The following is a 10,034-nucleotide window of genomic DNA, read 5'->3' as shown; positions in this document are numbered from 1 at the left end:
TAACATTGTTTCAGGCATGGGCAGATTGGTTTTTAGAATAAAATCATCCATAACTTTCAATTTCATTCACCTGACTTCACCTTCATGAATTCATGAGTGCTATCGACTGAATTTAATGGAGGATAGACAGTAGAATTAAGGTGATGTTACTGTTTTTAATCAAATGGATGAAAAAGGAGAAAATTCAAGTACCCAAGTTTTTAATTGAGAATGTCCTTCTACTTGTCACCCGTAAAACAGTGCTGAACTAGGTCAGAGACGTCCCAATGATTTACCGCTCGATCCGTTCGTTCAACAGACGACATATATTAGCTAGGATGTTAGCATTGCATTGTGTACCCATCGACTTCGCCGCATTCCAGTTTGATTGTAGAAACGCTTTTCAACAACACAGTAGTATGAGCCAAGGGATTCTTTCATGGCAAGATTAGTCCATCTGGCATGGGTGCTTCCTCTTACCTCGGCACCTTCGAAGTACCGTTATGGAGATGCTCGTCGGCATTCATCATCCATCTAATTTTACCATCCGAAGTACTGTTATGCATAATATAACGAAAATATGCAGATAAATTATCGCTTGACACTGTTGACACTATAATCATTATTGCTTGCCTAAGCCTCTCCTCATACCCTTCCATTTCATGATCCTCCTCTTATCTTCCTTATTCATCTGCCTATCCTCCCTTTACAACTTGCGCCCACACCACGCAGCTTTTCCCCTATTCCACTCCTCAACGGTCACGTCACACATACTATGTATGAATAGTCGTCTTCTCTCGTCGTCACTGCCTCATAAATTCCTTATTTTTTCATATTTTAACTTTGTTTGAGTGTTGTACTGTCTAAAAAAGCACAATTATTCATACAGACTGTTATCTCATCACAGCACTTCAATTTGATCGTAACACTGAAGAGAACGATAAGTGAGAAGGTAGTAGATTCTGTGTAACATCTGTCTGCTTTTCATTATTTGAAGTTCTGCACTCTTTGTTTCTTTGTTGCTTTGATTGTACACTGTTCGTGTTGTGACATTAAAGCAAAACTGCGCCATAAGGTTATCAGGTTATAGTTTGTGCATTTTTGAATTCAGGGGATTTCCGAGCAGGCGAAGAAATAGAGATGATTAATATCTAGATATGTATCGCAATATATCCCGACGATTTCCATCCATAGCGTCGGATAACCGCTATGTAATGACACAGATGCCAGTTCACTTTTATTCTTCCTTTATTACTACATTTATATAGTTGTCAAAGACATTTCAGTGTTAATCAAACGAAGTTTTTAGTTATAGTGTGGCTATTTTTGTTGAATTAATCAGGCTATGTTCGTTGTGCCCCAAATTTGTTGGACAACCTCTTATTCTTGGCTTCAACGAAAAGCTTGTAGGTTGCTCGGTGTAAGAAGTAAAATTAGGAAAAACAGGCGCACAATTACCAAATTTCTGATAGAATACATCGTAAATTCCCGGATTTACTTTTCTTGTTCGTCATTCATCTAGTTTTTTTAAAGCTGTGTGTATGAAGATAAATTTTTGTTGCTAAAACACACTCTTTCCCTTTTCTTACACTTTTTTCGAATCCCCAATTTTGGATGGAATCCAGTTAGTGTTCCTGGTATCCAAAAACCAGGAAAACAATAGAAACTTATGCTTTTTGGAGCATCTTACCGACGATATAAACATATGAATGCAGCATTCGATCCACGATTTGCAAATTCGATCCACAATTTTCTTTCGTTTAGATTTGTTCTGCTTTTTTTTTCTTTTCAGATAATAAAACAGCAGGGTCTTGCTTGAAAGAATTTATTCATAGCAGTTTGATACAGTGATGCAACATATATTGAAGGAAACCAAGAAAATTTGTTTCGGATTTTTGCGCTGTAGTCCCTAAAATTCTTTCCACGACTAAAAGTTGTTACGTGAGCCGATTAATTTTAGAATTTTTGTGAAAATTTTTGAAGTTCATTTGTCCTTGTAAAACTTCTGATTTGTAGTACGTTGTTTAGAACACGGAAATTGTTGATCATAAGGGAATTCTCGGTATTATTCTATTAATGGAATGTCGGAATAGCTAATTACTTTATTATCCTTAATGGTCTGACTTTAAATGTTGCCTTAAATTGCTTGAGCTTGGATAATGCGAGAGCAACTAATTGCACTGTCTGCTCAAGCTTGAGGTGCAGGTGTCTGCTCAAGTTTGAGGTAAAATAGGCTGGATGGGACGACATATGTTACACGGCATTACTTGCATGTATATTATCTAGTCAATACTGCAGTTTTTGCTGGTAATCCTCGTAAATTCACCAATCAAATTTCAATAAAATCATAAAATTACCAGATTGAGAAATGTTTCAGATCATCATCGTTGTGTGAGTTTCACCGCTTTATTAAATCATTCGATTCATTAATTTTTTACTATACCCACAAATCCTTCCGGTTTTTTTGATTCTGGACACAAAAGATAGAAAAAATCTTGCAGTTTTCCTTCGGCAAAAAGAAATTATCAGGTTTTTCTTCTGTACTAATTTGTGGTTTATGTTAGATCTTTACTTATCTTTAAATTTACATGTTTTTTTCTCATTCTTGTGCCATTTTTCAAGGATTTCTCGAATAACATGTCACTGCTTTGTATTTTATGAAAAAACTTTCGAAAATATTTACTCTTCCATCTCATCTTTCAGTATTTGTGGATTTTTCTTAAATTTCAGTCCCACTATTTGTTTTTAAACATGGGGCTTTACCTAAGAGCTTCCATAATAATTTCATAAATATTGGATTTATCTGAGACATTAATTTCAATTTTTTTGATTCACATATCAATATAGTTAGGGTTCAGAATGTTGTGAAATTCAAAAATTTCAGACGCTTTTGTTTACGAAATACACCAAAGTCAATATACTAAATGAGATTGGTATTCACTTCCTGGGAAACTGGATGTAAGGAAATTTACACGAAAGGATGGAAAATACTTGCAGATTCAATAGTTTCAACTTCAAGAGACGTCGTGATTTATCACGGTGACATTCTTGCTTTAGAGGATGGCACTGTGGTGCATTTTTATGTTGTTTTCTTACGGAATTGCAGAAGTGATCTGTTCATTTAATTAACTTACCTATGTTACATTACTTCTAAAAGCATCTTTATTCTGAAAGAAGTCCAAAGAGGTGTTTCAAAGATGATAAATTCAGAAAATTCAAATTCGGAAAGTAATCTGTTATTCATCTTAATGAAACTTTCATTTTAGTACATATATACGCCATCTGGCACCAAGAAGCCATATCTAACCGAAACTTCGTTTTCTTCATCTCGTTTCATCTCATTCCATGCTGCTTATGGAAAATTGTTTTTGGTAAGTGAAGAAGGTCGTCTCTTTGGTTGTGGGCATACTAATTACGGTGAATGTGGTGTGATTTCTCCAGATCCCATTAAGTCGTTACGTGAAATTGAACTAGTCGCACCACTGGCTATTTGCCCTCATGGATCTTCGGTTACTATTACAGAGTAAGAATTTTTCCGTTTTTTGAAAATCACTCCGGATAAATGCAATAAAAACATTCTATGCAGCAACAAAATTTTACGTTTATAATTATAAATTTACACTTGTTATTTTTAGCCTATTTTTCGCACGCCTCATTTTTATCAGAAAAAAAAGTAATGTTTCCTCAGGTAAAAGGAGAAAAATTTCCTTCAATTTTCTTCAAAAAGATCAAGAAAATTATGCTAATATTCAACTCAATTTCCTCAGAAAGTAGAATTCTTTCTCGTTTCGTATTTTTTTATTCCTGGTTCCAGTTCAGGTCACTGAAAGTGAGGCTTGTTCAAGCATCTGCATCGGAGGTTTGCGTTATTGATTTTCATGGTCAATTATGGAACTATGGTGGTGGAAAATTAGAATTTGATTCACTGGGGCGCGTTCAAGTGCGATCTTTACAACTTGCATCAAGACGCAAAGTTTTGCAACTCTGTGCCGGAAGGTTTGAATAGCTTTCGAGCACGTTCTTGTAAAATGCATTTTATTTGTTGTAATTTTACAAAAGTTTTTTAGAAAACATTTTGTCTGCTTGGCGGTTCCTTTGATTGATGGAAAAAAAGATACCGATGTTGAAAATTCACCAACTTTGGGGATTCAGAGATCAAACAAATGTGAAAAATGTCGGGAAGAGTACGAACTACGGCTGAGTACGTTAATGTATATGGCTGACCAGGTTTTGGCTCTCTTCTCATTTGTCAATTCAGTTTATGGTTAAATTTGAGCACTAGAGTCCAATTTCCAGTCTTTTATATCAAATTCGAGAAGAGAATTTCGTATTTCTTAAGGAGAGTTATTACTTTTCCGATGTGCAGTGCATCACTCTCCGTTCATAAAATGACTTCTTTCATAGATATGAAATGCTTTTATTGGAGCCTATGTTGAATTGCTTTGCTTTGTTTTAAATAATTTTTCAAGCTCTTAGTATTGAAAAAAAACGACTCTTTTAGGAAAATGAATTACCAATTTCATTTGTAAGCTGTGGAAAAGAATTGCCTATGAAAGCAAGTTTTACCATCCAAAATGCATGTTTACTTCTGGATACAGATAACAGGTACTTAGTTTTTCAAATTTTATGAGCTGAATTTTATTCTCAAGGTTCTATAAAAAGAGATGAATTCGTCTGCTGCCAACGGTCGTTTTTTATTCTCCTAGATTAATACATATGTTTTCAGTCATAGCGAACACCAAACACTTCCACGGTGTAGTTCGTCACGTCCAACTAGTGTAAAACCGTCGAAAAGAACTTCATTTGTTGAATATGAAATGACAGAAATGAAAAATGTTAACATTTGGGATGGACTTGGAAAAAACTCAACATTCGTTTCAATAGAGAATCTACCTGATATGTATTATATGCAGAATACGAGTAAGAATTTTGCATGAGCACTCATATAAGCAGTGAGACTTAACCGCATCATTCAAGCAATATGTATTTCATTTTATTTTTGTGAAAGTTGGAACTTATTCGGTTTTGGATGACTTACAAAGTTCTCATTCCTCAACTGATAACCTTAAAAGTAATTGTATTTTTTCCGCTTGTAAAGAGATGAAAATAGATGAGATTGCTCTTAACTTGGTGAACTAGGTTGTGAGTATAGAAATAATCACTGGATTATGGGTACAGAAATCTTGAGAATGAGAAAATCCTTTCGAAAAGTTGTCTTTTGTTGATTTTAACTTCCACAATGATATTTTATTTATTTTTTGAAACTTCTACAGTTTCATCAAAATGGTTTCATCTGTTGAGAAAAAAAGAAAAGTGTTTTTAGATACAAAAGACCTACCAAATTATATTGTCCACAATGTAAGCCCTTCAAAGTTAGATGGAAGAGTTTCACTTATCGAGTCACAGGATGATCCGAACTTATTGCCAGAAATTTGGACATGGGGCGCTAATGAAAATGGCCAGCTGGGACATGGTGATTTAGCAATGAGGTATCAAAATTAGATATTTTTCCATAAATTGCTTTTGAAATATACCATTAATACTCTCAGCAAGCTTTTAATATCAGAAATGCAATGCTTTTTTTTTGATTTTTGATTTTCCAGGAGGGTGCCATTTAAAATAGTCGATTCATCCAGCATGTATTGTATCAAAGTAGCGGCAGGAGATGACCATACTATAGCACTCACGGGAACTGGCAAGGTTGTTAATGTTTTTCCGATTACCATCAGTATCGCTTATTGTTTTTTAGTCAAAAGTTAATCGGTTAATGAGCTATTTTTTGCAGATAGTAATTTCCAAGTGATTTGATAGGACTACCCTCATTACCAGAAACTGGATGTCATTGATTTTATTAATTTTATTAGTTTCAAAGAGCATTTCATCAAATTCATTGAAATCTTTTAGTTATATGTATGGGGATCAAACAGTGATGGACAGTTAAAACAAGCAAACCTGTCACATGTAACGAAGCCAACGCTTTTTAAAGTTAATTTTATCAATTCAAGTGGTTTTTTCATAACAAAAATCGAGTATATTCAATCGTTTTGTCGCTGTTTACTACCTATTAATCTATAACATCCGTATTCCCATGTGTAACTTCTGTTAAAGGGAAATCTAAAGTTTGCACATTTGATGACCACTGGTTAACTTTTCAGGTTGGAAACCATTCTTTCGTTTTGGATGCATTCGCAAGCGGTTCTCAGACAGGTATTATTGTTGGTGGTGCGGCAAATTTTGCCACGCTTTATCTTTGCGGAAGTAACACTACGGAGAAATCGCCGCAGTCGCTATCACTACCAAAAGAGGTTCCTTTTCTATTCGTTTCTCGACTTGCATTTCCATTTCACGTTACATTTTTATCTTGTACTTGTAAATCTTACTTAAGTATGACCTGTTTTTACATGTTTCATTTATTTCCAACACGGGATCATAGATTTAAATTTATATTTGCTCCGTTATATTTGTTTTATATTTGATTTAAATTTATAATTATTTATAAATCCATATTTGTTTCGAATTCTTTGTTCCTGTTTATCTAGTTGCATATTAGACGACAATGTCATTTTTTTTTTTGCGGATAAAGTCAAATGATGAATAAATGTTCCTTTATGAAATTCGTGATCTTCATTGCAGATTGGCTGGCCGGGTTGGATTTTGATTGCAGATAAGAATCTTGCAGTTGGAGTACATGAATCAATAAGTGAAATTGATGAACATCTTCTACGAGTGTTCATTTTCTTTCGTTATACGGAATTTGTGCAGCGGATCAGCCAGATGTGTCAAAAAATGCATGAAAGAAGTAATGTTTCTTCTTGAATTTTCAAACCAAGTCTGATATAAATTGTTTTCCATGAAAATCTGTGAAAAGTTGATTTAGTTAAAACATCTTACTTTACTAGGTTACACCGTGAACAATTCGCCGTTGTCGAAACTACTAAATAAGTTAACTTTATCATCGGTAAGATATTCGACACAAATGTTCAGGTTATCTTTTGATTGAATGTTGTTTATTTTCATAAAATTCGGAAATTTTTTAAATTTTTAAACGGACAAGTGAGCAGCGTCATTTTGTTTCACAATTATTTCAGTTAATGCTTGTTAAAATTACAATTGAACCTCTTTCTTATCTTAAACAGCTGACTTTAAAAAATCACTGAATTGCTCATAATTTCATGATTTTTGACTGAAAATGAATTAAATATGAGCTCTCAAATCTTTCAGATTGATGAAAATGGTACGTGACAATCTTTGTGAAACAGGCCGTCTATCGATTGGGAAGCTCTTGAAAACTCACATAAAGAAATACTTCATGAATGCTCTTTTCCAATTTCATGCTGATTTTGTAGAGTGTCTTGCCTATGGATGTTTCACTGAGTTGGATATTGGGTATGACTTTTCATTGCTTCACGATAATATAGCAAAATACATCGGTAATGTTATCTTTTTTAGAAGTATTTTTGCTTACTTTCATTCTGCACTTCTAATTTGTATATTTCAATTACCTTTTATTATTTATTTGAATTTTTTCAACGATTGTTAAGGCTTCACTACATATCTTTTAAATGCGGACGTGTTTGCTCATTATTTCCTGACTCGTGTAAGTTAACTGAGCAGCTGATGACTGCCTATACATTTCTGGCAGCATGAATCAATTTCAACCGTATTTATTCTTGGTAGTAGACGGAATAAGTCACTATCGTCACGATGAAAAGGATAATATGTGCCACGGCATTGTCTATTGGTTGTGAAATGTATTCATTTAAATTAGATCAAAAAAAAAAGTTGAGACAGTATCACAGTCCACAATAATTGATTTCAGGACATTTCGAAAATTTTGTTTAAACACAGGTATGATAAAAGTGGAAAAATTTTAGGAACTTGAAGAAGGTTTTTTTGTTTCATTAGTAGAAATAAACTTATCTTGGAAAATGAACTTCACTGTTAGGATTTTTCCGTGTGTTTGCCAAAATTAAATTTATTGTTGGGACGTTTAAGTTAACCTTATCTAATCAACTCTGTTTTGGGCTTTTTTTCTCACAGTATTTTTTATTGAGCTGTGAAAAAGAAAAAAAAAATTGAATAGTGAAAATTATTTTCCCTTAAAACTCTTTTAGGAATCTGTCCTTCACTTGATGATGATTACTAAATTTTTTCGCCATAATTCAATCAACGAATCACTTGAAGGTGCAAATATTCGAACTGCATCACTCTTAGTAGAATTGTAGCATAAATGACCAAAGACTCTGTAACTACATAATTTTCAAATATTTTGAGAGAAATTTTTTTTGTAAATGAGTAGGGATTTTTTTTTTGAAATTTGGCTTGAAAAGTTAATAACAAGAAAGAAAATTTATACAGAGATGAAATCCATCGAACTAACTAGGACAATACTGTCGCTGCTATCAGTAGGTATACTTTCCAATATGTATATTTTTTTAAAGAAATAAAAAAAATATTTTTTAAAGAAAATTTCGACTCCAATCTTCCTTTTTTTTTGGAAATTCACTATCTTCCTAAATCCGACATTTCAGCTAAGTTTTTGGGATTATCTGGTATGGTGTCGGTTTCTTAGTATGGAGAAAACGGTGCTTGTAATTCACTGCAATTCGTTTTAATTGTAGTCTTCAAGAAGCTTGGATTAAATGAATACTTATTGGAAGATAGTTGTGCATGTTGTTTCATATATTAAGAAAAAACTTGCAAATAACTGAGAACTAAAGAGGAAAGTTATATGTACTTGCTTCTGAATTTTTATCCTTGCTTACATATGTGTCTAAGTTTCGACTCCAATCTTCCTTTTTTTTGGAAATTCACTGTCTTCCTAAATCCAACATTTCAACTAAGTTTTTGGGATTATCTGGTATGGTGTCGGTTTCTTAGTTGTATTTTTATTTTTTGTTGAACCGCTACATTTTCCTATCATACCATATTAGAAAAAATTCTCGTTTACGAAATTTTCACGCCACTATGCTAATTATTTTACTGAACTCGGGCTTATTTTTCTGCAAGTCGTAATTTTGCTAGGCATTAATTGTGGCGAATATTAGGTTTTTCTACTTTTCATAAAGTAAATAAACGTTTTCTTCTTTCCTTTCGCTTTGTGCATGTTGGCTCACGGGAAACTTTGGTGTTTCACGAGTCTTCCGGGATTCCTTAATAATGGTTGAAAGTTGAAAGTTATATCATTTTAGTGAAGAACTGGATGAGGAAGTAAACAAAATGTGCTTATACTATGATATTGGTGGAAATAATCAGGGGATTCGTTTGCGGCAATTGTTTCAACTGGTATTCAATTATCCGTGCAAACTTGTCGATCTCAAAGCGGCTGGAATTGATAACAACTTAGAGGTAAGAATAGGTTTTAGCACCAAGGCCATAATAATAATATCGTCTAAAATGAATAGCATGGTTTTACGGTGACACACCGTTAACTATAAGTACGTTAATTGTAGTTTTGATTAGATTATGGTCAGGAATATTTTAGAATTGCACTACAAAACAAAGCTGAAATCTTTTGACTTTACACCCTCATCATGAGGTATAAATACTGGTATCGCATTATTCCAAAACGGTGGATCAAAATTAAAACAACTGGATTTGATTCACCCATTTTTATATTTTTGTACAAATTGAACCATTAGCTCTGATTCTCATTCGTTTTTGCTACATCATACTTTTTTGCTTTTGGTGATGGAATCAAGCCTGTATGGTAGATTTCACTGTTCCTGTATTGTGGTTTACAAATAATTTTCCTTATGTCGCACAAAGACAAGTTCTGTTCAATTAGCTTTCAGTAAATAATTTATAAGTAACAAAAAAAAAAATACAAAACGAACCGCTTTTGCATACATTTAATGAGAATTTTTCTTAATTTGACTTTTGTAAAAATTTCTGAGTAAGTTCAAAAAGAATTTAAACCCACGTTTTAAGCAAAGAAGATAAAGTAGGGACGAGAATGGAAATAAATGCACTTAAATTTAAAATACTATTCATTTTGAAATTCAAATTTATCTTTAGAGGGACTAAGATTAGAGTAGCGATGAAAACAGCATTTC

General features: G+C 33.3%; 1 protein-coding gene across 1 annotated transcript in view; it reads left to right on the top strand.

Moving 5' to 3' along the window:
- The first annotated feature begins 2,857 nt into the window (after positions 1 to 2,857).
- LOAG_16487 (kinase domain-containing protein) overlaps positions 2,858 to 10,034 on the top strand; it is a 37,097-nt gene continuing 29,920 nt past the window's right edge. The window contains exons 1-14 of the mRNA XM_020449139.1: positions 2,858 to 3,050; positions 3,246 to 3,502; positions 3,799 to 3,975; positions 4,047 to 4,206; positions 4,481 to 4,584; positions 4,706 to 4,899; positions 5,303 to 5,468; positions 5,583 to 5,679; positions 5,884 to 5,964; positions 6,135 to 6,284; positions 6,613 to 6,778; positions 6,879 to 6,963; positions 7,201 to 7,365; positions 9,171 to 9,327. Of these exons, the coding sequence (XP_020307399.1) occupies positions 2,904 to 3,050; positions 3,246 to 3,502; positions 3,799 to 3,975; positions 4,047 to 4,206; positions 4,481 to 4,584; positions 4,706 to 4,899; positions 5,303 to 5,468; positions 5,583 to 5,679; positions 5,884 to 5,964; positions 6,135 to 6,284; positions 6,613 to 6,778; positions 6,879 to 6,963; positions 7,201 to 7,365; positions 9,171 to 9,327 (2,106 nt within the window). The 5' untranslated portion in view covers positions 2,858 to 2,903. The remainder of the gene's footprint in view (positions 3,051 to 3,245; positions 3,503 to 3,798; positions 3,976 to 4,046; positions 4,207 to 4,480; positions 4,585 to 4,705; positions 4,900 to 5,302; positions 5,469 to 5,582; positions 5,680 to 5,883; positions 5,965 to 6,134; positions 6,285 to 6,612; positions 6,779 to 6,878; positions 6,964 to 7,200; positions 7,366 to 9,170; positions 9,328 to 10,034) is intronic.

This window comes from Loa loa (genome assembly GCF_000183805.2).
Source record: "Loa loa unplaced genomic scaffold supercont3.5, whole genome shotgun sequence".
Taxonomy (NCBI): Eukaryota; Metazoa; Nematoda; class Chromadorea; order Rhabditida; family Onchocercidae; genus Loa; species Loa loa.
This window is presented reverse-complemented; position numbering and strand designations above follow the sequence as displayed.